This window comes from Marmota flaviventris, chromosome 10 (assembly GCF_047511675.1).
Source record: "Marmota flaviventris isolate mMarFla1 chromosome 10, mMarFla1.hap1, whole genome shotgun sequence".
Taxonomy (NCBI): Eukaryota; Metazoa; Chordata; class Mammalia; order Rodentia; family Sciuridae; genus Marmota; species Marmota flaviventris.
In genome coordinates, this window is record NC_092507.1 from 23144650 (window position 1) to 23172551 (window position 27902).

General features: G+C 53.2%; 1 protein-coding gene across 1 annotated transcript; it reads left to right on the forward strand.

The window, feature by feature from the left end:
* Window positions 1-27262, forward strand: LOC114094112 (ornithine decarboxylase-like). The gene is made up of 13 exons (XM_071618588.1): window positions 1-65; window positions 212-326; window positions 1289-1399; window positions 15906-15983; window positions 18323-18444; window positions 18748-18916; window positions 19404-19576; window positions 20651-20785; window positions 21416-21557; window positions 21992-22163; window positions 25226-25326; window positions 26681-26898; window positions 27238-27262. Exons 1-13 carry the CDS (start codon window positions 1-3, stop codon window positions 27260-27262), a joined length of 1626 nt encoding a protein of 541 aa, XP_071474689.1.
* The last annotated feature ends 640 nt before the right edge of the window (window positions 27263-27902 follow it).

Below are 27902 nucleotides of genomic sequence, written 5' to 3' on the forward strand. Positions count from 1 at the left end.
ATGGCGGGCATCTGCACAGCCGCCATCAATGTCATTGGCAAGAAGGCCATGCTGGAGCCTGGTGGGTGCGCCAGGGGCACTGCGTGGGGATGTCACTGTCTAGGCATCCCCAGACCCTGTGGAGAGGATGGGTAGCAGGTTGGCTCTATTCCAGGGTCTGGGTCAGGGTATGACTGAGCACCCCTACAACACTGGCCTCTCCTGTTCCCAGGAGGCACCAGGAAGCCGCCTCAGTGATGGCCGCGATGGTGCCTTCTGCATCTTCCTCAAGAGCCTGCGCCCAGGTTCACATGGCGGTGAAAGTCAGGGGCACCTGTGTGGCCCTGGTGTGGACCCTCCCTGAAGTGCCCTGTGCCTCCCCCATTGGGAAGGGTGGATGTGTCTGACCCCAGAGGGGCGCTTTCCCTGATGGTTAGTGCACACTCAGACGCATGCTCACATGGGGACAGGGGTCAGAGCGTTGTCAGTAGCTGGATATGGCAGCTTCGCGGGCCAGGAGATGGTCCCCAGGATTCTCTGATGTAGCCTGTTTTCCAAAGTACTGAAATTCTTCCCACTTCACAGGCAGTCCTGCCACTCAAGCCTCCCAGGATCTAACACCAAACTGTCACACAGTGTCCTCCTCCAGTTTGATGGCATTTACAACTACAAATCACATAGTAAATATTTTTATTATCTCTCCTGAACAATGAGGTCTTGGTCTGTATACAAGTCTACTTGTATATGTGTGTGTATCTTTCTGCACATGCATGTGTGTTAGTGTCCCTGGGTGTGACTTTGCCTCTCTCCTCCCATTAGGCTAGAAAGCTGGATGTGGAGGCACCCTCAGAACAGAGGTTGCAAATAGGAGGCCCCTGGGCACGTTTGACCCCCACCAACTTTAAATTGTAGTTAAAAATACTGAGAAATTTAGACATATCTGACGAATGTCTAGATTTTTCAGCTCTTTTTAAGACACTGAGAAAGATCTGATGACAGGGGACCTGCAGTGCAACCTGGCAATCAGAAAGGTCACAAATTTGCATTGCAGGGCACACCTGCAAGCAGGTTCCAACCCCTGCCTTAGAGCAGTCATTGACACCACCATCCCATTTACAGGTGAGGAGCCTGACGCCTTGTGTGGGCAGACCCTGGACATGGGCCGTTGGTGGGAGTGATAAATCCTGGCCCGGGATAGCCCTGAGCCTCCCGGGTGGGACTGATAAGCCAGCCTTTGTCTTTGATCCTCTTCCTCTGGACCCTCTATGGCCCCTCGTGTGATGCCTTCAATAAGCTCTTTTTGGAGGAGGTCCGGCTGCCGCAGCTGGACCTGGGCCCCTACGTGTGCCCCAGGAGCTCCACCTTCAACGCCCTCCCGCCTGCACGTGGCTCTCTGCTCTGCCGGGGACCCACAGCTCAGGTCTGAGGGTGGGGGTGGAAGAGGAAGTGGGGATCACACAGTCGTGGGGAACCAGTTCCAGGGAACCCGTCCTCCCCTGTGGACTCACCAGAGCCTAGTGTCCATCTGCCCTTCGACTTGGATCTGCCTCTGAGCCTGTCCCAGGGAGGTGGAGACTTACAAGGTGGAGCCTCCCCTGGAGCAGGATTGAGGAGCAGGATTCCTGGGGCCTCTGGCCGCGTGACTGGTCCCAGGCTTTCAGATATCATGTCCCCCTGGGCTCTGCCTCCAGGGCCCAGCTGCTCTGCTCAGCTGTGTGCAGCCTCAGGGCTGGGGACCAGGGGCTTTAAAGTGCCCTGTTCACTGCACAACCTTTCCCCCAGGCATCTTCTGGAGTCCACAGATCCCTAGATCCAGAGCCTGGCCAGGATGAGTGCCCCTGCTGGGGGAACAGGTGAGGCAGGTGTGGATCCAGTCCCAAGGAGTCCAGATCATGGGCAGGAACTGCAGGGGAATGCGTAGACTTTGGGAAGATATTCCAGTGAATCGTCTTTGTTATGGGGGGATGGGTGGGTCTGGATATGGAATTCACAGGCTGCCAGGCCTAACCAATCTATACCAGACCTTCAAGAAGATGTTTGCTTTCTGTCATCCATAATAGGAAGACTCCATCACTTGAATCATGGGAAATTCTTTTTTTTTTCCCCACAAGGTTGCCATCCTCAAAAAATCTTGGGAATCCAGGAGTAGTCTCACATATCTTATAACACCATCCTGCTGTCACCTCCCTTCTAGGCAGCTCTGTCCAGCTGAACTACTGCAGCTCTGGTTGCAGAGTATAGCTCTATGGAGGTTGGCCTTTCTGGAACTTTGGTGACAAGCAGAATTATAATGCAGAGACCATAACTTACTGTAGATTTCCAGCCAGGGGCTGGGCATGGTGGTGCATGCCTGTAATCCAAGCTACTCGGGAGGCTGAGGCAGGAGGATTGCAAGTTCAGGGCCAGTTCAGCTACTTAGTGAGGCTCTGAACAACTTAGCAAGAGCCTGTCTTGAAGAAAAAGGGAAAAAAAAAAAAAAAGGATAGATCCCTTTTATCCCTTAGCTCAGTAGTAAAGTGCCCCTGGGTTCAATTCTCAGTACCAAAAATAAATACGTATGTTAAAAATAAATAAATAGGGCTGGGGTGTAGCTCAGTGGTAAAGGGCCCCTGAGTTTAATCCCTAGGACTAAAGAGAGAGAGAGAGAGAGAGAGAGAGAGAGAGAGAGAGAGAGACAAAGAAAGAAAGAAAGAAAAGATTTCCAGGCAAGAGGCTTAATTTTCTGAACCTGTTTCCTTATCTGTAACAGAACATAGTAGCTATGCCTTCCTCGTGGGTGCATGTGAGGAGCTATGACAGGATATGTGTAGAGCATGGAGACACTTGAGAGGTGTCAGAGCACTTCATTCCATTGCATGAAAGTCAGCAAGTATTTATTATGTACCTACTGTGTGCTGGGCCCTCTGCTGGGTGCAGAGAGTTGACCAAGGCTGCCCTTTTTGAATTTACGGACCACTTGAGATGTGAATTAGTCAGGTTCTTATCAGGAAAACAAAAAGGACTCCAAGACTCGCAGACAGAGAGGGATTCAAGAGAGGCGATGTGCAGAGAGAAGCTGTAAGTGCCATCAGTGTGGAAGACACGATCCTCAGTGCCGGGTTTCTGTTCTCGCGACTAAAAGGCTCAGGGGTCACTTTAGTTAAACTGGGCTAACTGGGCTGCACGAAATAACCACACAAGAGACACAAATACCTTTTTCTTTGGGGTTGCTGTGACGGCTCCTCTGACCTTAAGGGTCCACAGAAAGAGAGAGAGCAAGAGCACGCGCTGACCCCTTTTATTGAGGAGAAGCTATTCAAATGAGGCAAGGGGTCAGGTTTCAGGGGGCTGAGTCTATCTTCATGATGTCCACTGTCAGCAGGTTGACTGACACCTGGGTAGGCCACACCCAAGGGCACAGTAAGAGGAGGGGACACACACAAGGCACTTCCATGGAAGATTCTATCCTAAACAGGGCAAGGGGTTATATTACAAAGGAACAGGTGAGCATAGCTTCACCCATGGGGCTGTAGCAAGACACACCCATTTCTGTGACTGAGCACCTCAGCACCCAGCTGGGGAGTGTAACTCAGTCACCCATAAGGTTGGCCTCCCACACCTCAGGGTCTTAAATCATCCCCTCTGGGAGGGGTGACCCTGACACAAGGATTTGAAGGCATGGATTTTGGAGCTGCAGGGGAGGGGGCAGCCACCAAGGGCAAACACACGGCTCATGACAGTGAGCAATGAGAGCTTGGGAAATGCTGGGGTATAAAACACCAGCCTCACCAGCACGGTGGCGCATGCCTGTCATCCCAGCGGCTTGGGAGGCTGAGGCAGGAGGATCGCGAGTTCAAAGCCAGCCTCAGCAATGGCGAGGCGCTAAGCAACTCAGTGAGACCCTGTCTCTAAATAAATAAAATACAAAATAGGGCTGGGATGTGGCTCAGTGGTTAAGTGCCTCTGAGTTCAATCCCCAATACTAAACAAAAAAACACCAGCCTCAGAGTGACCCACATGAGGACCCAGGAGCTGGAGTACTCCACACCAACCTTCAGGCACCCCTGGCTGAGGGCTCCTGGGAGTGGGGCTTGATTCTCCAGGCATTTGTGGCCTGTGTGAGTGCAAGGAATACGTCTGCTCCAGGGACAGAGATGCTTAGTGGAGTCCAAGGGCTGAGGCTGAGCTCTGAGAGCATCCTCTCCAAGGAGAGATTAGGAGCCTACAGCCTGAGCCCGCTGTCCTTTGTTCTGCACGGTTGCAAGTGTTCCCAAGGCCACCACCCTTCAGCAAGATACACTCCCTTGCCACTGCCACTGTCACGTCAGAATGGCTGGCCAGCTGGCCCCTCTGCTATCTCTGAACTGCTGGCTTCAGCACAGGAGCCCACAGCCATCCAGCCCCTTAGCAGGGGCCCTTTCCTGCCAGGGCTGGAAGTCTTGCCTGGAGCTTCCACCTTCTTCCCACCTTCCTCTATGGCATGAGTGCAGAATCTCTGAAACCCAACTGCAAGGGGATCTGGGAAATGTAGTTTGCAGGCTTGCAGCCTGGTGGCACAGAGAGTATGGAAAGGCAAGGAAGGCTGAGCATGGGGCTGTCAATAGACAGTCTCTGGCCCAGGGAGAAAGATGAGAGAAGAACTCATTAGGACTTGTGACTTCTGTACATCGACAGAGAAGGCAACCTGAAAACTTCAGGCTGTGCTTTGGTAACCAAGTAGGTTGACTTTTCATAGCCATCTGGGGTCAAGCTACGAAGAGCCTGGCAACAGGAACAGGCGTTTGATCCATCCACCCTCCTCCCAATACACAGACACCTTCAATAAAAAAGTACACTAGGAAAAGTCCACCCTGCCCACTGGCACAGAGAGGTAAGGAGAAAGATTGTTTATCCTGGGAGAACTTACAAGCACGTCAAGCCTTCCAAGGATTTAGGTTTTGAACTTACATTTTCTTCATGGTTTGAGAAATCCTAAAGCTGCAAAATCAGTCTACTCAGTGGTCTGTGGCTGGTAATGTCCCAGGGATGCCTGGCCGAAGCCATAGAGTCTGCTCTGAGGAGTCCCAGCCTCAAACCACAAAGATGAGCTCACAATCCCAAATTACACAACGCAAAGAGTCACAGCACCTCATAGACAAATGACAGCAGATACAGAGAGCAGAAGGACCAATCCCCCACGAATCCTTGGGTGATAGAATGGGCAGATTGTGCTGAAGGAGGAGTGCAAAGAGAAACACAGAGTGGTTTGGACAATGTGCAGGGAAGGCCATCACTCAGTGAAGGTGAGAGGTGAGTGTCACCTGGGCAGATTGGTCGCAGGAGGACAATCTGTGTGTCAGAATCACATGCCAAGCAGAGCAGAGGAAGACATTTTGTACATATTGTGGGCAGAGCTCTGAAGCTTCCAATCCCAGATATTAGTCTCCTGGGCTGCTGTACCATGCACCACTGACGGGTGGCTTAAAACAACAGAAATGTATTCCCTCAGTCCTAGAGGCTGAAGTCTGACCTTGGGTGTCAGGGAAGAATCCTCTGGGGCTGGTGACCCAGACCTCCCTCAGCTTGTTCCAGCAATACTCCAACCTGCTGCAGAGGAGGGGGCAGCCACCAAGGGCTGTGTCTCTGTGCCCTCTCCTCTTTATATAAGGACAACTGGCCTTGGAGGTGGGGCCCACTCTAAATCCAGGGGGATCTAATCTTGAGATTGTTACTGATAGCATTTGCAAAAATGCTATTTCTGAATAAAGTCCCATTCTGAGGTTCCAGTGGCGGGGACGCTCTTCCACCTCAACCTCCAAGCCTGGCTCCAGGTGGCCCCTTGGCCTCTGCAGCCTCCAGGCCTGGCCCCTCCGCGCTGCTCAGGTCCAGCCTGGCTTTATGGCATCAGTGACTGTGGCGGAGCTCGCTGCCCACACCAGGGTCACCGTGTCCACTCTCTGGGGCTCTGGAATTGCCTCTGTGCTGGTGACTCCAGCTTTCTTTCTCCGTCTCCAGAGTCTGGTCACCTCCCCAAGGACGTTCCGCAGGACCCCAGCACATCTCAGCCAGGCTCTGCTTGTTCCCATCTCGGTGAAGGGCTGCTCCACTCAGCCGGAGTGTCTCTGGCCTCTCAGCACAAACCTGGGCCTTGTCCTCACTGTGACCTTCTCCCTCACCAGCAGGCCACACCATCCGTGTGGAGAGCCTGGTGGAAGCCCCTGTGTGTTCTTGGAACCCACCTGCTCAGGCTGCAGAGCACCTCTGCACCCAGCCCCTCCCTCCCTCTCCAGGCATGGCCAGCACTGCCAGGCCCAGCCCCTCAGTGGCACTCTCTAGAGCCAGAGTGACAGCCCTGATGGCCTCCCGGCTATGGTCTTGCTGTCGCTAGTGCAGCCTCCCTGCTGCCCCACAGAGCTCCCTCTAATGTGCTCTTCTGAGCCTGTTGCTCCCCTTGGAAGCCCTCCTGCGGCAGCCCACCACTCGTGGGATGAAGTCCAGTCGCCTCAGCCCAGCCACTGGCCTTCCACGAGTCTCCCTGCTCACATTCCAGGCCCATGGGCACCCGCTTTGCCCAGCCGGGCATTTCTGGTAGCTCACCACCTGTGCCAGGCAACTGCCTCGGCAAGGACTGTTCCCTCTGCTGGAACGCTCTTCCCCATCTGCTTCTGCCCGAACCCCACTTGTCTGCTTGACAGCCAGCTCGGGTTCCCCAAGGGCCTTCTGCACGTGGCATCAAAGCCCTCGCCTCACCTCAGCGCCCCCTGAGCAGCCTGGCCTCCTGCCCTGGGGTCCACGCCTTGTCTTGCCCTTGTTCACCTGGCCCCTGCAGACTGTGGTCCCCTGTCCTGGCTCAGCTGGCTTCCCCAGCTTCAACCAGTGGGGGCTCAGGTGGAGCTCGGAGGGTGGGAACGAAAGAGAAGCACCCTCCTCCCCTGTCTGCCGTGGGTGGCTTCTCCTGCAGTGGCCATGGTTGACTCTGACCTCTGGGATCCAACAGCATCCCTCGTCCTTTTTGTCCCACCAGCACAAGGTGGGACTTTCCCTCAGCACTTCTGAGGGCGCAGGGGGATTATTTTAGTATCACTTCCATGCTCATGGTCACACACTTGGGGACAGAGCTGCACTCAGTGGTGTCTCTCATCTCCCTGGAGGCCCAGCCTCCCTCGGACCTCAGCAGGGGCCCTCAGTCCTCCAGGTGGCAGCAGTGTGCAGAGAATGTCCAGCCACCGGCTTCTTCCCCCCAAGGACTCTGCTTCCAGCTGCTTCCGAACCAGAGGCAGATTTATCGTGAAGCTAATGAAGCTTCAACTTCATGACATTTCACTCGCTCAAGCTTCTCTTGAGGCCCAGGGAGAGGCTCAGCAGTTTTGTATGAGTAATTTTGCATTTTGTCCCTTAAATCTTACAGAGGCCCCCAGTCTGTACCTTCGGATTCCATCAATCCTTTCAGGGGTCCAGGGGTCTCAGGAGGAAGGCCAGGTCACTGTGGGCCTGTGGTTGAGCCAGTGGGGCCGGAGGGCTTCCTGGGGGGTCAGGGCACTGATCACAGCCAGAGCCGGCCAGGCCAGAGCAGCCTGTGACATCCCTGACCTGGCTCTGCTGTGTGAGCTGCTGGCTTGACCCAGGCCACCTTCCCACCTGGCCTTGGTTCCACTTCAGAGAAGCCAGAATGAAGATGGAATGCGGGAGGGGCCGCCTGAGCCCCAGAGGCTTTCCCGTTCCCTGTTCTTCATGTCCTCAGGCGGCTGCTTGGCCCCCTTCCTCTAAGATGCCTCACTTTCCTCAGGGAACGCCCTCTCCAGCCGGTCAGTGTGGAGGGGGTTTTCTTTCAACCAAAAGAACTTTGGCAAAAAAGCACCTGGCCCTTTCCTTTAGCCGGTTTTTGATGCTGCAGATGGAATCCACAGGAGTCAGGCTGCTGGTGCCTGAGCAGACTTGTGTAGGCCAAGCGGGGGCTTTAAGGAAACCAGGGGGGGAGCTTTGAAAAATGGAAGAATATGTTGGAAGAAGCTGGAACTGTGGACTGACTTTTTGGGTGGGAGGCACTGGGAATTGAACCCCGGTGCTGTACCCAGCACTTTGTATTTTTTATTTTGGGACAGGGTCTCGCCAAGTTGCTGAGGCTGGCCTCTTGTGATCCTCCTGCCTCAGCCTCCTGAGTAGCTGGGATTTTAGGTGTGCACCACTATGCCCGGCTTGAACTGATTTCTTTTTGATGTGGTTTGAACCAGTTTGAACTGATTTTCTCTGGTTTTGTTACCAATCACCCTGGGGTTCTTCTGCTCAATTTGGGATAGAAATCAGAAGGTGGCGAAGTAGAGCTCTTTTGGGTGTTAGCAGCTCACCTGAGGGTTCTTCTGTCCAATCGGAGATGGAAATCCTGAAGAGGCAGGTGATTCCACCCACGCAAGAGTGTGGGAGTCCAAGATCACACAGCCGAAAGGCAGGGGACTCAGGGTCAGTGTCCTACACCAAAGCCCAGATGGTGCCTGCTCTTCTGCCTTCTGCCTCCCACCAGGATAAGTTCTGGGGTCAGACAAACCTGACCTTCACAGTCTGGCCTGTCCTTGTCCAGCCAAGCGGTCCTCTCTGGAATCCTGCCCTGCCTCAGATTCTGAACCAGAGAAATTACCAGCAAACCATTTCAGGCTCCAGCTGGAGAGATCCGGGGGTTATTTTCTGCCTCGGCTGTGATTTGTGGGCTGACTCTATTTTGCTGTGTGCACAGATCATACAAGAGTCTGGCATCTTCTCAGTTCTTTACAGAACATTAACCAGTGGCCCTTTGCTTCCTGATTCCTGGGACAGCTCAGCCATGTCTGAACACCCATTTCAGAACACCCACTGAGCCCCGGTGCCGGGTGGGAGTTACAGGGTCAGGCCATGAAACCAGGCTTTGTCCGCAGCCCTGCATGGGTGCTGACATCAGTCCTCACATCAACCCGAGAAGTTAGCACGTGTCAGTCTCCATGACAGGAAAGAAGAGACACACCCAGGTCAAGTGCACGGTGGGTGTGAACCTTGCAGTCTGGCTGAGAGTTCCTGAACTTCACCACCATGCTCCACAGAGCCATCTGAAAATTTGAACTTCAATTTCCTCATCCATAAAACAGGGACAATAATCCCTTGTTTCCCAGCTCAGGTTGGCTTGGCCCACCTGACTCTGCGCCCGCGCGAGTCAGAGCATGTTGGGTTTGCTGGTTTTGAAGTACAGGAACATACCCCAGAGAGGACAGGGTACAAGTTGTGCATTGGCTGGGGCAAGGAAAGCCAGATCTGCCCCATAGGGTGTCTGTCCTCAGGCAGGTGTGGACAGGTCTGACCTCCAGCCTCCTGTGGGGTCACCCAGGAAACGGAGCCACAGCACAGAGAATTTACAGGCCCTGCCTGAGGGGGTCCCTATTCTGCTGACTGTCAAAGAAGCCCTGGTCTATGACACTGGGCTGACAAACCTGTCTCTGTGACCTTGGGTGAGTTACATCACCTCCATGTGAGAAGGAAGAGGGGGACAGACCCGTGGGAACAGGGTCAGATAACTTGGGGTGGGTTGGGAGCCCTGTCTGCAGATTGCCATGGAAGATGTTTGCGTCCTTCTTTGGCAGTGCGTTTATTTTTTATTTAATTTTCTTTTTTGGCCTTTTCAACTTTAAATAAAAATCATACAGCTAATAAGACAGTATTAAATAATATAAAAAGATAATGAAAATCAACAAATCTGACCGAAAGTGGTGGCGCATGCCTGTAATCCCAGCGGCTCGGGAGGCTGAGGCAGGAGGATCTTGAGTTCAAAGCCAGCCTCAGCAATTTAGCGAGGTGCTAAGCAACTCAGTGAGACCCTGTCTCTAAATAAAATACGAAATAGGGCTGGGGATGTGGCTCAGTGGTTGAGTGTCCCTGAGTTTAATCCCTGGTACCTCCCTCCCCCCAAAATCAACAGATCTGTCCCACATTCCTTATCCTCTAGATTACTGGTCTCACATTAGTCAGCACATTTGGGAGCAGCTGTACCATCTCACCCCACAGGAGCTGATGGGATCGGGCTGGAGAGGACCCTGGGCAACTGGGTTTTCCTTAGCTCCCCAGGGATTTTAAAGTGGAGCCAAGATTGAGAACCATTTTTTTTTGAACTGGAGATCTAACCTAGGGCTTTTTATATGTAAGGCAAGCATTTTGTCACTGAGCTACATCCCAGCCAGAGAATCTATTTTTTTCTTTTTGCCCCAGAAAACTTGTTTCTTGATTTTCCTTCCTAAGTTTTCTTTTGTTCTAGTCTTTCCTGATTTATCACCTTATAAATTATTATTTTTTATTTCTTGTTATGATAATTGACTGTATTATCAGAGTCACTGAAGCAGGTAATGCGACCCCTCACCAGTGACTTAGACAACAAAGACACCTCATTATCACATGTCCAACCAGAGTTGGTTCAAGGATGTCATGGAAGATTCCAGGTCCTTCCGTTGAACCATTTGTCATTCTTGGCACTGAGTCTCTTCTCTTGTCCTTCATGGTCCACACTAATCCTGGTGGCTCGTATCTGGATGACTGTGCCAGGCTGTCCCTCCAGGTCTGACTTAGATTCGCCTCCTCTCCCAGTCCTCTCCTACTGTCTCAGAGACAGCCGCTCTTCTCCAGCAGGGTGAGAGGGCAGACTGTTCCTTCCCCCTGTGGGAGTGGACCCTGCCGGCTCTTCTGCTCACATCCCAGAGGCCCTGGGCTCCTGAACACAGGGGAGCAGCAGTGAATGGTTCAGAGTCCTGTGCATGGAAGATGCCAGGCGACTCCCTGGTGTCTGATGAACGCGTTAACCAGCCAGCAGTCTTTCCCTAGGACTCGTGTCTACATCTCATTCAAATTTCATTTATAAAATTGGAGGGGACAGATCCAATCAGTGCTTCTTAACCTATGAGTTATCATTATATATACGCACTTTTCTAGAACGAAGCACACATTTTGTTGAATTAACATAGGGTCTCTGAATGTCACAACAGATGCAAGGACTACTGGTTTTCGTCATCTCTAAAGGTCTTTCTAGACAGGTGCTGTGGCACACGCCTCTCATCTCAGCTACTGGGGAGGCTGAGGCAGGAGGATTACAAGTTCAAAGCCAGCCTCAGAAACTTAGTGAGTCCCTAAGAAATTCAGTAAGACCCTGTCTCTAACATAAACACAAACAGGGCTGGGGATGTGGCTTGATGGTTCAGTGCCCCTGGGTTTGATCCCAGGTACATCCTCACACACACACATAAACACACACATACACACACATAAAAAAAGATTTTCAAAAGGGATGAACCAGGATCATATCTGCTCTCAGTGGAGGGCGCTCTGACTACCGGGTGGAGGGCAGACTGCAGGGCAAGGCAGAGGAAAAACCACTGGGGTCAATGGCCAAGATGGAGAGGAGTGGATGATCTGGGACACGGAAGAGGAAAGCCAACAAGGATCGGATGTGTCCATGGAGAGTGAGGCTGGGCAGTGTGGAGGAGGCGTCCTAATGTCTCGGCTTGTGTAACGACTGGATGGTGCCGCCTTTCACTGGGAATTGAAAGTTGCCAGTAACCAAGTTGGGATGACGGTCAAGAGTTCACCTTGGGACAGGTCGATAGAATGAATGCTCCGTGCCTGGCACACAGTGGGCACTTCTCTTACTATCTGTTGCAGGTCTTCCAGGTTCAACCCCAAAGGCCCTTCTCCCCAGGTCCCCTAGGCAGACTCTCTCCTCTTGCAGCTTTTTCAAGAGACCTGCAAGAACATCACCCACCACTACCTAAGGAGGTTCTGTTGGCTCCCCTGCCTGTTTTTGACCTGGAGGCCTAGCGCCTAGTAGGTTCTCTTATAATGTTTGTTATATGGGTTAACAGGACAGAAGCTTCTCTCTGGGGTCTTGCTTTCCTGGTTTCACCATGGAAATGTTGAAAGCAGCTGGACCTCATCCTTCCTGACCTCTGGGCTTCCATGGCGTGGTAGCAGCCCGGCCGGAATGTGGACCAGGATAGGCGCCGACAAGCATTTGCAGGCCCTGAGTACAGAACAATCTCCAGTTCATTCTCTTCCCCAGCAGCTTCCAGAGGCAATTTGATCTTGCCTTGCATATTTAAGCAGGTCACGAGGGGACAGAAACTTTCTCTCTTCTTTCTAGAAGGTAACCAGAAGTCTTCCCTCTTCCCAGAGGGAAGCTGCCCAGTTGTGGGCTCTGGACACCTACTTCAGAATCCACTGCAGACTTTCCCAAGCTGGGAAAGAGATCCCAGGAAACCTCAGCCAGAGGTCTCATTTCCTCATCTATAAAATGGAAGGTGCTGGAATACTCTGGAGTTAATGAATGTGCAAGCCACAGTGTCTCCTGGCCACCTTCAGAAGAGAGGGCCATTTGCGTCCATCAGGTGATGAACCGTGGTGTGGAGCATCGTCCTCTCTCCAGGCTCTGACCTCACCGTGGTCATCGTGAGCTGAAATGTGAGGTGGCTGTGACATCCAACAATGGTCCCAAGGGTTCTGTGGTGTGTATGAGCCTCATTTGACCTTAACCCAGGTGAGCAGCCGTCCTTTGGCCCACTGTGGAGACCAGTCTGTGCCCTGCTCTTAGTTACTCCAAGGTGAATAGAACAGTAGTTTTCAGCCTGTGTCCATAAAAGGAAAAGTACCCTAATGTTAAACCACGACACAAAGAAAAGACCACCAACTCCAATTTTAAATCAAATTAAAGCAAGCTTGTAATTTTGGCCAGGACTGTCTCTCCTGAAAACCCTGGGCCAGAGAACAGTCCCCCAGCTCTCTAGGAGCATAGTTTTATAGCACAAAAAGTTGCAAAAGGCGGGGGCCGGGGGCGGGGGCGGTGTCTTGAGAACTTACAGATAACAGGATTTTGATAAGCATAATACAAAGGCAGATAGTAGGCTAATGATCTAAATGGTTCAACATTTCAGGTTAGGGAGTAAATTTAGATCCCAATTCCAGAATTCATGAGACGCTGCTGAGGTTTCAGAGAGGGTTGTTATCCGGTCGGGGAAAGCCAGGCAGGGGTGAGTTCAAGGCACGGGCAGGCATTCCAACAAGTTTAGAAATTGTGGTAATTTATAGTAAAACAGAAATTAGCTTTTCATGACTTTGTGACGAGATGGCTCCCAATCTTAAGATGGAATTAGGCTGGGATCATCACTAAGAATGGACACGGCAGCACCCTGACCTTGTCACCTAGTCACTTGTCATAGCTTTGCCCAGGGGAACTGCCAGAGCTATGAGCCTCTGACCCTGTCCCTTGAGGCTTCAGCAGTGGGACGTCCTCTACCATGATGACAACGCAGGCCCACTCCAAGCTGACACCTAGCTGGCACCCGGGAACTGGAACTGCTGTGCATCCAGATCCTCTGCCTTGATGGCTCTGTGACACTCGCTGGTTAAGTCCTTCTCTGACCAGCTACTGTGACTCTTGGACTCTGCTTTCATCCTCTCCCCTGGGCTCTTGCTTGACCCAGCATTCTGAACACCTTACCCCTTCCTTAGTCCTCTGTCACACACGCGGACATCTGTGTGTGTGACATACGATGCATGACTTGAGTGTTATGGATATTACAAAGGAAGATTGGAATAGAATAAAAGAACTCGTGATTTTCAGGTGACCCGTGAGTAGTCAGTGAATACCAGCCACTGAAAATGATGTACCTTGTGAATTTATCGTTGTTCAATAAATTCTGATGTTGGGGTAAGACGCAGACGTTTGGTCTATGATGCCATAGCTCACTCAGGACAGCCACACTGACCAAACCAAAGTCATCACGTTTAACCCCAGTGACCCAAGAATACAGTCGCTGGAGTGGAACCTGTGCTGTATCACAGTGAGCCCTGCCTCCTGGGTAGCTGGGATTATAGGTGTGTGCTACCTCACCCAGCTAAGAGAGAGTTTAAATGTTCTCACCAAAAAAAAAAGATAAACACTTAAGGTGATTGATATGCTGGTCCCTCTGATTTGATTACTCCACCTGTATACATGCATAGAAACACCACATCGCACCCTGTGAACAAATTCGGTTATTATGTGTCAGTTCAAAGTAAAATAAAACTTAGGGCTGGGGATGTAGCTCAGCGTTAGAGCCCTTGCTTATCCTGCACCCTGGGTTCAACCTCCAGTGCTTCGAGAAAAACAAAAAGTAAAATAAAACTTAAAAAAAAAGGGGGGGGTGGTTAAAACTTACCCAAGTTAAAAGTACTGAGCATAGCACTGACCCTCTTTTAAGAGAAATCCAGAGGACTTGGCAGAGGAGAAGCTGGGGCCCTGGGAGGTGAAAGGATCGCCCAGAGATAGAAACCATTTCTCTGAATCAGTGGGTGGCCGTGGGGGGTGGTGGGGGTCTCTGTGGAAGCCACCGACTCCACCTTCCTGTTTGGACTCCCAGAGCCGAAGGACTTCTCCGGCTCATGCTTCATCTCCACCCACCTCTTTCCAGAAAGGACTCAGGAGGGCCCTAGAGGGGAGAGTCCTCCTTCCAACTCAGCCTCTTCCTGTTGTCCCTGAATGGACCTGTGAGCTCCCAGAGCCTGGGAGGTTTGGTCTCTGGAGGGTGAGAGTGTGGAGGATTGCCCCCTCCTCCTCCCTCCCTCTCTCTCTCTCCTCCTTCCCTCCCCCTGTGCCTTCAGGGCCACCTTGACCCTTCAGTGGGGCCACCTCGGTGTGCTGGCTGTCATCTGGCATCTGTCACTCTAATGTGACTTCTTGGAGCTTACCACCTGAGATGTCAAAGCCACAACCTAACTCAAGGTCACGTATTCGGGTCACACTCCCCTGTGAGTCAATCCCAGGTCAGCACCACCTCCCAGGTCTCCTAATCCCCAGGAAGAAGTGAATTTTGTGTTTAAGAATATACAGCGTTTAGAAATCAGGTGCCATCGAGCCTGCTGACCCTTCAGTGTCCTCTCTGGTCACATTCCAGCTTAGAAAGTCATCCCCCGAGAGTTTACATAGTCAATCCCATTTTCTGAAGTTTTGAATGGTTTATTTAAAAGTATATTAGCTCTCTACACTGTCTTCCTGTGGGGTGAGGATCTTTCCACCTCGCTCATCCCCACCCATTCTGTGGACCTGTCCTCCTGGGCGATTTGTTGAAGTCTCCTGCTCTGAGCTCCATTTCTGGTCGGGTCCCTCTGTCCCACTGATCTTTTCTGCTCTGGGTCCTTATCAGGATGTGGAGTCACAGGCTGGGTCTTGTGTTCCACCTCGTGATCACCCCAGGAGACGTCTGGGGCCTTCTGCCCACACACCAGGCCAGCCAGCAGCGCTGCATCGGAAGTTCTGACACTGTTATCGAAAGCTTGGTCCTTGTCCCCGATGCCAATCCAACAATGAGGACACAGTTTTGAGAAAAAGGAAGAAGTTTCATCACAGCCTGTCCCAAGGCTGTGATTCTTCCCATCAGCAGGAACAGGGGGCTTTTATAGAGGTGATTCAGAGAAAATGAGATGAGGGAGGAGAGATCAGGAAGGAGAAGATCAGGGAGGAGAAGGTTGAGGGGAAAACACATGTGCATTTCAAAGCTACAAGGGATATAGTCAGATCATCAAGTGAACCCCTGTTGCATGTCTATCTGGAGACACCCCAGATCCCACAGTACGGGGCTCAGTCCCCAGGTCCGACTGCTCTGCACGCCAGATGCCTGTGGTCAGCCCTAGATTATTTCACCTGTGCTTCCGACAGGCCGGCTATGAATTGGGTTCCCACCATCCCTCCTCAGCTTAGGTGAATTTTCTGCACTGGCTCAGGTAACTCAGGGCAGCCCTTCCATTCGCCAGTTTATTATGAAGGACATTACAAGGGGCAAGGGCTGAGGAAGGCCCCGTGTGTAGGAAGGGGCTCAGATGGAGGGAGCTCCGTCCCTTCGGATCCCCAGGGAGGCTTCCCTGCATCTCAGATGCTCACAGGCTGGTGGCCTCTGCATCCTTATTGGCCTCTCTGTGCACCCTCCTCCCCCCAGGTCAGGACGGCACCCTTCTGGAACGAGGAGGTCTGCTATAGGACCAGGGCAGGTCAGAGAGTCTCTTTGCGCCTGGAGGTGAGACAGAAAGGGGGGGAAGATTCAGTTTCTGTGATGGCCTGGGGAAGAAGGCCTGGCTTCTGTGGCTGGCCTCAGGGAGGGAGTTTTGAGCCAGGATCCTTGGACGAAAACCAAGACATACATACCACAATATCACACTGGCCTTTATCCAAACCCTCAACTCACATGCAGTATTTCTTCTACAAATATTTACTGAGGCAAATTCTGTGCTGAATGCTCCCCCATTCCCCCCAGTACTGGGGATTAAACCTGGGGGGCTTTCACCACAAAGCTACACCCCCAGTTCTCTTCATTATTATCTTTTATTTTAATAACAGGTTCTAAATTGCTGAGGCTGGCCTCCAACTTTCGATCCTCCTGCCTTAGACTTCTGAGTAGCTGGAATCACAGGCATGCCTGACTGCACTGGGCTCTGTGTTAAATTTCACAAGAGGACGCAGAAATGCAGAGTGGGTTCCTGTCTCCCAGGCATGGCCATCTGGTGGAGAAGATTCATATGGGCAGAATGTCAAACACAAAGACCAACAGTGAGAGTGAGGTACTCTGTGCATATTATCTCACTTAATCCTTATCCTGCTCCTTGATTTTCCATTTTCCAGACAAAGAAACTGAGTCTCAGAGTAGTCAATTAACATGCCCACTGCCACACAGCTTGAGATGCTAAACTGGCTGATTTCAAGGTCATGGGCTTCCCTCTGCTGTCCTGGGGAGGCAAGACCCCAGAGGGGGTGCAAGCGAGAGGCAGTCCTCGGTTGTAAGAGGGTTAGTTCCCGGCTTAAGATCCATATCTGGGTCTGGGGCTGTAGCTCAGTGGTAGAGCACTTGCCTAGCATGTGTGAGACAATGGGTTCAACCTTCAGCACCACATAGAAATAAATAAATAAAGCCATTGTGTCCATCTACAACTAAAACATATTTAAAAAAAAAAAAAGGTTCATATCTCTGCTAACCCAAGCACAGGACGACCTGGGCCCTGCCATTGTCCTCCCCACCCGCTGCCCAGGCACAGCTGGCCCCATTGATCCACTGGAGGACCGCAGAGGACTCAGCACAGCAGTGGGTGTAGCCTGCAGAGAGTGGTAGCTGACATCCCAGCCCCAAGGTGGTGGCTCTAGTCTGGGAGGGCCAGGAGGTCACACAGAGGCAGCGGAGACTCCCACAGAAAAGTAGGGTGGGGAGGGGTGAGGACGTGACTAGCCCCTGAGCCATGATGCAGACGGGCTCAGGCTTCTATTTGCAGAAGCTTCCAGAGATACTTAAATCTGGCCGAGGGCAAGGGGCTCCATCCGGGAGAGCCTGGCTCATGCTCCAAGTGTGAGGGACCCGCTCCCCGGGAGTCGGAGGAGTTGATCTGGTCACTTCCAGGTCCTGGTTTCCACCTTCAGGAGGAAGGGTGAATAGGAATATCTCGGCTCCCTCTGTTTCGGGCCGTTGCTGATGCTCGCATATGACAAGAGAGACAGCCTGTGCACCTGTCGTGTGGGAGACCTCCTGCCTCAGAGGTTGGGACAGAGAAGGCCGGGGAATGAGGTCAGGTGGGGACAGGTGGGGAGATACATCCCCTACCCCACCTGAGATAGGGGCTGGGATCTGTCCTTCCCACAGGGTTTCACCTGGAGTTTGGGGACACCACTGACCTTGCTCCCTGGGCTGTTTCTGAGAAAGCAGGTCACCATGGCCACAAGGTGAGTTAGGAGGGCTGCAGACAGGGAGCTGGGGCTTCTGGCCGCAGGATGACCCCACCTTAGTCCCGGGTGTCAGCGGCCAGGGTTGGCCCAGGGGCTGCTCCAGGGAGTCCGGTTCCAGTCTCAGCTCTGCTACTAACCAGCTGACCTGGGGCAAGGCCCTTCCTCCCCCTGGCCTCTAGTCCCTTTTGTCCCTTTTGGTGACATGTGGCTGTAGGACCCTACCTTCTCCCAGGTCCCAGTTCTGATGTCCTGGGAGCCAGAGGATTTTGGACTCCACACTTCTACTGAGCCTCAGTTTCTCACTTGAATGGGAGCATTAGGTGGAGGAGCCTGGGAGGGATGATAGCCCTCCCCCATTGGGAGCGCGGGCCCATGGGTCTTGCTGCCTGTACCAGGTGTGGGACGGAGGCTGGGCTGGGGCCGTGGCCCATCCATTTGGAGAAACTCACCAGGACTGTGGAGTCTTGGGGCTGAAGGTTGGCAGGGGTCAAGGACTCAGACCAGCCACTCAGGCTTCCGAGGCCAGCAGGGAGGGGGGAGGAAGAGACCGGTCCTCAGAGCAGACCCGTTCCAGGATGCCGGGGGGTATGCCTGGAGGAGGCCTCAGCTGAAGTCTCAGGGACCAGCACCCACCTTGGGGGCCTGAAGGAGAGTCTTAGGTCCCCTGGAAGCCCATGGCCAGCGGAGCTCATCGCCCTGGGTCCTGGGGGATCCCCCCGGCAGGAAGTCCTGAGGAAGATCCAGGAGCTCTCGGATTCGGTATGGAGGGAGTCAGCAGGAGCTCAGAGGCCTCTGGCCCGTCTACAGTCAGAGGCTGGGGAGGACCAGGACAGTAGCAATGGCGGCCATGGGAGGTGGGAGTCTTGGTTGTCCCTTTGATGGGTGAGAAAAGCGGCTTCCTGCTTTGTGGCTTTGCAAGGCCATCTCACAAGTCTTTTTCCAAGGCCCCCTTCAGCTGGGGGTCTTTGATGAGCAGCTCTGCTCCCCCCAGCCTCCCTGGTCAGGGGGGACTTTACTGGGGTCAGACCCTCTAGTAGAGGTGGGAGCCTCCTTTTCCTAGCTTTGGTCCATAGAGACGATGCCTTCATGGTGGCTGACCTGGACATGCTGGCCAGCCGCCACGCGACTTTCCGCCAGGCCCTTCCACGAGTCTGGCCCTTCTATGCGGTGAAGTGCAACAGCAGCCCCTGGGTGCTGCGCGTCCTGGCTGCCCTGGGCACAGGCTTTGACTGTGCCAGCCAGGTGAGCCTGTGTCCACACCCTCCACGGGGCTGTGTGACTAAGGTGGGCAGCCCGCTAGGGAATGGGGGAGCACAGCCTTCAAGCCTCAGAGCACACTCCTGTCCTGGTACAGCCAGCTGACCTTTCTGACCCTCAGTTTCTTCCTCTGGCCAAATGTGGTGGTGGGCGCCTGTAATCCTAGCAACCTAGGAGGCTGAGGCAGGAAGATTTCACAAGTTTGAGGCCAGCCTAGGCAACTTAGCAAGACCTTGTCTCAAAATGAAAAATAAAAAGGGCTGGGGACGTGGCTCAGTGGTAAAGTGCTCCTGGGTTCAAACCCTAGTACCAAAAATAAAATAAAGAGGCCAACTCTTAATTTCCCAGTGGAGTGCTTGGTAGGTAGCAGGGTTTCAATCAAGGGCAGCTCCATTTGCTCAGGCCAATCTTCGTCTCCAAAGAGTAGAGGGTCAGCAAGGTAACCCCCAACTCCGGCTTTCACCCATGCCAGGTGGAGCTGCAGCAAGTGCTGAGCCTGGGTGTAGCCCCCCCACGCATCATCTTTGCCAATCCTTGCAAGGCCAGTGCCCACATTCAGTATGCAGCCCGTCGGGGGGTGAAGCTCCTGACCTTTGACAGCGAGGAGGAGCTGACCAAGGTGGCCAAGCACCACCCTGAGGCCAGGTGAGCAAGCATAAGAATTGGGGTCAGTAGGTCAATGCTTTCCCTGGTGCACGTTGGTATCAATTGCTTTTGTCTGCCCAGACACTAGACAGAGCCTGGCACAAGGACATCTGACCCATGATGTCAAAGAAAAAGTACTCACATGGGCTGGGGGCGTGGCTCAGTGGTAGAGCACTCGCCTTGCCTGTGTGAGGCTGTGAGTTCAGTCCCCACCACTGGGTGCGGGGGAGGAAAAATTACTCACACGGAGTGAGACAGGGCTCTCTTCTCAGAGGCATGGGTCTCATGCTATGTAGTCTTGAGAAAGTTAAAAACAGCATACTACAGGGACACAGCCACATCCATGTTTATAGCAGCATAATTCACAATAGCTAAACTGTGGAACCAACCTAGATGCCCTTCAATAGATGAATGGATTAAAAAAAATGTGGCATATATACACAATGGAATATTACTCAGCAATAAAAGAGAATAAAATCATGGCACTTGCAGGTAAATGGATAGCACTGGAGAAGATAATGCTAAGTGAAGTTAGCCAATCCCAACGAAACAAATGCCGAATGTTCTCTCTGATATAAGGAGGATGACTCATAGTGGGGTAGGGAGAGGGAGCATGGGAGGAATAGACGAACTCTACATAGGGCAGAGGGGTGGGAGGAGAAGGGAGGGGGCAGGGGGTTAGCCATGATGGTGGAATGTGATGGACATCATTATCCAAAGTACATGTATGAAGACACCAATTGGTGTGAATATACTTTATATACAAACAGAGATATGAAACATTTGTGCTCTATATGTGTAATAAGAATTGTGATGCATTCCGCTGTCATGTATTTAAAAAATAAAATCAAATAAGAATTGGAAAAAACCCATCTCTGGTTCTGCAGAAGGTGTGTTTACGATTTTATCCTTTTCCTGCTCGTTCTTGCCTGGCAGGAGTCCAAGTTCACTCCCTCCGTCTCAGAGGCTGGATAATCAGGGGAGCAGGCGGGGGTGCGGTGGAGGGGGGCGGGTAAAGAAGGCCTTGGGGTTCACGTGCCTAAACTCTCCTGCCATCCCTCCTGCCTGCCCCAGGCTGGTGCTCCGGATATTGGCCGAGGACAGCAAGAGCAGATTCCCCCTGAACACCAAGTTTGGTGCCAGCCTGGAGGCCTGTGGACACCTGCTCACGAGAGCCAGAGACCTGGGGCTGGCTGTGGTCGGAGTCAGGTGAGTGAGCAGTAGCCTTCCATGACGAGAGGCGGGAGTCCTGGTGCCCCCCTGAGCCCTTTACTTAATGCACATGCTGGGCCAGTGGTGGCCTCTCTGGCCCCCAGTGGCCTTTACCCCTGGGTTCAATTCCCAGCACTACAAAAAGCAAAATAAGATAAAAAAGGAAAGATTGCATCAAACGTGATTTGTCTGGGTTACTTTATGTTTTGGTGCCCCCTCCTTAAATGTCTCACCTGAGGAAATGGCTCCACCCTTTCTGGCCCTGATTACTCAGCCTGCCTTCTGGGAGGCACTAGGAGTCAAGCTTCTGACGACAGACCCTCCAAGACCCTGCAATGGAGGCACTGGGAGGGGCAGCTGGGGGTGGCACAGTCCCCAACTCCAGGATCGTCATTTGGGGTGTGTGCACCCCCAGGACACCCTGTGCATATCCCAGGTTGCACATTCCCTGGGTACCCACCTGGGCCCCTGTAGAGGGGCACTCTGAGGTGTCAGACCCGTGCCGGCCTCTGTTCTTCACCTGTGTCCCAGCAGCTGGGCAGGTGTTTCTGAATGCATTGCTCTTCACGCTGACCCTTGGATTTCCATCTGTGTGTCTCCCATGCTACCTGCCACGGTGGTGCTCAGCTTCCACGTGGGCTCCGATTGCCAGACCCCCCAGAGCTTCGCCCAGGCCATTGCTGACTGCCACCGCGTGTTCGAGATGGGCCGCGGGGCCGGCCACCACATGAGCCTCCTGGATCTCGGAGGGGGCTTCCCTGGAGCCTGTGTTTGAGGAGGTGCGAGAGATGGCCCCGGCGGGAACTGGGAGGGAGCCTGGTGTCCCAGTCTGGGGTGAGCCCGGTGTTTGGGGGGCTCTGTGCACACCTGGGGTCCGTCTGTGTTCAAAGCCTTTTGCCTGACTGCACATGTGCTACCTGCTGTGTCTCTCTTGGAACACCTTCACTGCTGTCCCTGGCTGGGCTGCAGTCGGGTAGAAGTTTGCAATCCCCAGACCAGGGAACATTCTCCTTCTCCTGTCAGTTGATTTAAATGCTCTGAACTCCCACTTCTCAGGGTGCCTTTACCTCTCTTGCTGGGTGCCTTCACCCTTCTGGGTCCTACCTGCTCCCTCCTCAGTAAACCTCTCCACATCCCTGTCACTGTCACTGGGGCAGAGGGAAACGGAGCATGCTAAGCCCACTGTATAGGAACTGGCCACAGGAGAGGCTGGGTCTGTCCCTGCAGATGGCGAGTGTCATCAATGCTGCCCTGGCCCAGGACTTTCCCGAGGACACTGGTGTCGAGGTCATTGCGGAGCCTGGACGCTTCTACATGGCATCTGTCTGCACAGCCGCTGTCAACATCATTGGCAAGAAGGCAGTGCTGGGGCCCGGTGGGTGGGCCTGGAGGGCGCTGGGTGGGGAGGCCACAGGCCAGGCATCTCCAGGCCCTGGGCAGAGGATGGGCAGCTGGGCTAGGCTTTGCCCCTGGTGCGGAATCAGCAGGAAACCAGATTTGAATTGGGCTTGGAAAAAACCCCATAGTGTCACTAATTTCTTGTTCTCAAATAGACTGTGAAGTCCAGAATGAAGACAAAAGGTCTTTTCTTCCTCAATAGCCCGTAAATTTATGCTGCATTTATAAAGTTAGTCACAGAATACAGCTCAGGTCCCAGGCACCCTTGTAATGTATACCCTGTAACTAAGCCTAGTAAGTTCTCCTGCCTCCCTCCTCCCTCCCCCTCCTCCCTCCCTCCTCCCTCCCTCCCCCTTCCTCTCCCCTCCCCCTCCCTCCCCTCCCTCCCTCCCTCCTCCTTCCCTCTTCCCTCCCTCCTCCCTCCCTCCCCCCTCCCTCCCTCCTCCTTCCCTCTTCCCTCCCTCCTCCCTCCCTCCCCCTCCCTCCCTCCCTCCTCCTTCCCTCCTCCCTCCCTCCCTTTCTTCCTTTCTTCCTGTTCTTTTCCAGGGCTAGGGATGCACAAGCTAGGCAGGCCCTCTACCACTGAGTTACTTAGAGCTGCAGCCCCAGGCTAGTAAATTCTTTAAGCCAGTGAAAAGGTACCAATTCACAGAACCAAAAACATAGCAAGTGTACCCAATTCTCACGAGTAAATCAGCAGTATTCTAAATATCCTGAGGATTCTGGCCCAGAGGGTGACAAAGCCTTTTCACCGTGAGGTCCATCTACCACTGGAGGGTCTTTCCATTGTCCATCTGTTTTGTAGATGAGAATGAGGTGGTTTGCTGTTCTCACAGAACTAACTAGAACTGCAATTTCATGATGAAATAGAGAACATGACTAGATCCAATCCACTGTGGCTTGGTGGAAATTGACCTGTCACTGTTTACAAATCTCTTTAATCCCCTTCCATATCCTTTTGACAAATGATTGGCCACCGCTTCAACACCCCAAGGCAGTCATGTCAGACAATCTCATTTCGTTGCAGAATGTCTCAGTCAAGAATATTATAGGCAAAGTGGTGCACGCCTATAATTCTAGCAGTTGGGGAGGCCGAGGCAGGAGGATCACAAGTTCAAAGCCAGCCTTAGCAACTTAGTGAGGCCCTAAGCAACTTAATGAGACCCTGTCTCTAAATAAAAAATAAAAAGGGCTGGGGATGTGGCTCAGTGGTAAAGCTCCCCTGGGTTCAATCTCCAGTACCACCACCACCAACAACAACAAAAGTTATAAGATGAAGCATATGATTTCAGCCTTCATTTCACCAAAGTCTGTTCTAGGTATTTGGAACTGGTTATTTATTTATGTCCACAATAGAAAGAGCTGCCAACTAGCATGGATCAATGATGTGTGAATTACATATTTTATCTCATTTATGCTCAATGATCCTGTGGGGTGGCTTTGGGTCATTCCCATTAAACAGGTGGAGATGTTGAGGCACAGAGAGGGGAAGGCCTTGTGCATGGCGGCACAGCCAGCGTGTGGCACGATGGGGCCCCAGGTCCGTCTGACTCCAGCAGGGGCTGTCAAGCCTCAGGGCTGTCATGATGAACTATCCTGAACTGATTCAGGGTCCGTGGGCTGGGCCTGGGGCTGGGGAGAGAAGCTCAGTAACAGCAGCTGAAGAAAGGGGAGGAGCAAAGGGTGACGGACAGCAGCGAGAAGTTGGAGCAGGAAACTTGGGGAGAGAAAGTCAATATTCAGAAAGACCCAAGCATCTAAGTGGTAACTGAAATGCCCCAGTGTTACAGAAATAAGTGTAAAATTCTGAGTTTAAATCCAAGAAGCAATGTGCTGAGTGCAGTCTACTGACTGCAAAGAACCTGGTTTGTTTGGAGGTCATGTCCAGAGGACCTGGGGGTCAGCAACTAGGGAGAAAGCTGCCATAGCTTTACATTAGCAATATCATTAGAGGCAGGGAGCTTAGATGGAGGGAGGTGAGAATCATGTAGCAGTCGGTGCTGGCTAGAGGTGGGCACTGTTTTAAAATGTAGGCAGATTTGTAAGACATAGACTCAGAAACAGCTGTCCTGAAGGGAGAACTTCACACATGTGGGACAGCACCACAGCTGGTCAGGAGGCAGAAGGAGAAAGTGAACGGTGAGGGCAGAGGTCTTCACTGTGGCTTTGAGGGAAGGAATGGGCGGGGCTGGCACACAGTGCAGGCTGGCTTAGGACTGGCCAGGCTCTGGGATGAGAACCAGGGGAAAGGCCAGGAGTCCTTTGCTGTTGCCAAGAATGAGCTCTTTGGGGGATGACTAATCCCTCAGGCATGAGCAGGGCCCCAGAGGCCAGAGCACCAAGAACACACAGATCAAAATCACGGTCATCCAGGCAGCCCTGCCAGGAAGGAAAGAGACACGTCAGCCCACCACGAGGAGCAACCAGAACAGGACAGTCAGCCAGGTGTAGCTGTGCGGACCCGGAGGCTGAGGCAGGAGGATGGCAATTGAGTGAGACCTTGCTTCAAAGTAGAAAATACAAAGGGCTAGGGGGTAGCTCAGCCCCTGGGGCCAACCCCTGGTGCTGCAAAACAAAACAAAACAAATGGCAGCGTCACACAAAGGCCCGTGGCTCCCTCTTCTGCCCCCACTCAGCAGGTGCTCAGGCACCTGGTCCAAGGCCAAGGACTTGGGATCTGTGACCCGGGATGAATTCCAGCCCCGCCACCTTCCCCTGTGGACTTCTGGCAAGACTTAGTTTCCCTGCTATAAAGGATCGTTGTGCCTGCTCAGGGTGTGGTGAAGCATGTTATGCCCAGGACAGTTCCTGAGCTGTAGGGCACATGCTCTGCTGGGAGGAGCAAGGGCCGTGGGTGCCCAGGGACAGGCCCTGGCCATGCACGGAAGAGGATCAGGGAAACTTCCTGGGGCAGGGGACAGGAGTTATCCAGCTCTGGGCAGAGGGGCTGGGCCTCTCCCAAGGGTGCTGGGGCTCCTGTGTGGAGAGTCAGTAGTGACACCAGCCAAGCACCCTCAGTCCTGCCATTCCCGCTCCCAGGGGGCCACCGGAGGCTGCTCTACTACCTCAACGAGGGCCAGTATGGCTCCTTCCGCATCTTCCTCAGGGAGCCCACCCCCAGGACGCCCATCGTGGTGAAGGTAAGGGGGCCCTTGTGTGACTCCGGCTCTTCCCAGACCCTGAGACCACCAGGTCCAGGCTCCTGCCCTGAGGGGGGGTGGTGAAGGATCTCAGATAGAACCTGGTTCTACAACTTACCACACCAGGAGTATGTGTAGGGACCTGGTGTCCACCTCTGTGTGCTTCCTAGAGGGGCCTGACCATCTGCACCTGTGCAGGTACCTGGGCGTCCAGGTGCGTGGGTCTGTGGAGGCTGCACATCTGGGTGTGCAACCCTGGGTGCTTCCGCGTGTATCTCCGTGTGCACTCTGTGGATAAGTGTGTATTTCCAGAACACTTGAATGTTGAGGTACGGGAGACCTCAAAGTAATGGTTCTCAAACTGCTTCACATTAGCGCCACCTGCGAAGCTTTAGAGGCCCCAGTGTGCAGGCCATGCCCTCAGACCCTTTAAATCAGCATTTCTCAGGGACCGGGAGCCTGGCATCAGTCTTTGTTAAGACCCCTGGGGTGGCTCCAGTGTTAACACTGAGGCTCGATGTCTAAGGGACCAGTGGGTAAAATCTTCGCATGCTGCAGTTGGAAAACTGCCTTCCCAAACAAGGCTGCGTTTGTGGATTGGCCGGGCGGGGATGTGTCCCTGCATAGAACATAAGCTCCTTGAGGGCAGGTGTTAAAGAAAAGACCACCGACTCTAATTTGAAATCAAATTAAAGCAAGCTTGTGATTCTGACTAGCTGGGACTGTCCCTCTCCCCAAATCCGTGGGTTAGAAGACAACCCCGCGCTCTCTAGGAGCACAGTTTTATAGCACAAAAAGTTGCAAAAGAGGGGTGTCTTGAGAACTTACAGATAACAGGATTTTGACAAGCATAATACAAAGGCAGGTAGTAGGTTAGTGGTCTTAATGGTTCAGCACTTAGGAGTAAGGGAGTAAGTGTCGATCCCAACATCAGATTTATGAGGTGCCATTAGGGTTTTAGAGAGGGGTGTTATCTGGTCAGGGAAAACCCGGCAGGGTGAGTTCAAGGCCCGGGCAGGCATTCCAAGCAAGTTTAAAACATCAAAATATGGCCAGGCCACATAGAAATCCTAATATTTTACAGAAAACAGAAATGAATCTTGTTTAACTTTTGACAAGATGGCTCTGATCTTAAGAGGAAACTAGGCTGGGTTCATCACAGGGTCTTCCTTTAGGTCAGTGTGCATCCCAGAGGCTGCCGGGCGCAGAGTAGTTGCCCCATCATGGTTCCTTGAATGACAGTGTCCTTGCTGGTTATTGCCACTTGCGCCCAGGGGCGTATCCTGGGCCTGGGGAGCGGGTCGGGTGGGGTGCACTCTTGCCTCTCTGACCCTCTCACCCTTGTTCCCTGTAGGAGTTCCTCTCGGAGCCCCACCTCTTCCCCTGCACCCTCTACGGCCCCACCTGTGATGCCTTTGACAGGCTGTCCTTGGAGGAGGTGTGGCTGCCTGAGCTGGACGTGGGCGACTGGCTCATCTTCCCCTCGGTGGGCGCCTACACGTGCTCCATGAGCTCCACCTTCAACGGCTTCCCTCCCGCCTACGTCTGCTATGCCACCGGCCCCCAGCTCAGGTGCCTGGAGGAGGAGGTTGGGGGGAGGGACAGTGGGGGACTCTGCCAGGGCCTGAGCCTGGCACAGGGAGGCTTTCTTTCCCTCGTCAGTCCTGGCAGAGCCCAGTGTGTCTGATGGCTTGGACACTGGCCTCTGCCTATGGGTTTGACCTGTCTTAGACTCTCCCCCATCAAGTCCAAGGTTCCAGCAGCCCAGACCCTACTCACTCTCCAGATGACCCTCCCCACCTGCCTCAGCTGACTCACAGCCCCTGCCCTGAGGCCCTTGCTCTGCCCAGCCTAGGGCTGGTCCCTGAGGAGGTGGAGGGACTGACTCTGAGTGACATCACATTTTCACAGGAGCCTGCTGGAGATGGCACCTTAGGCCCCTGTGTGGCTGCAATGGAGTGGCTCCAGATGCCTGGTGAGCCCGGGCGGGGGTGGGGAGGGGACAGCTGGGGTGGGGGTGTTTCTGGAGGAAGCAGAGGCCTGGCTGCTTCCAGGAGCCTTGGTTTTTTATTTTCATTATTATTTTTTTGTTTGTTTTTTGTTGTTGTTTTGGTGGGGCTGGGTGGAACCCAGGGCCTCCTGTTAGGCAGGTGCTCTATCACTGCACCACCCCCCCAGCCCTGAGATGGGCATTTTTAAGGTCCAAGCTGTTCCCCTGCAGCAGGCCTGAGGCCCAGGCTGCTCCCTGGGCCCGCCCCTCCCTGCTCCTGCCCCACCGTGGGTCCTAGGTGGGCTGAGGAACCTGCCCAGCACAACGCACGTGCCCTGCAGCGAGGCCCAGGGCGCTGAGAGGACCCTGGGTTTCTTTCCTTCCTCCTTCTGGCCCCTGTGCCAATGCTGAAAGGGTTGACATGGACTGGAGATGCCTCCCCCAGGGCGTAAGAGCTCTGGCTTTGTCGTCAGACTGGCCTGGAGTCAATCCAGGCTCCACCATGAGCTGACATATGGTCAGAGCCTCAGTTTCCCCTTCTGTGAAAGGAGAATAGTAGTTTCGATCTCACAGGGATGTTGAGAGA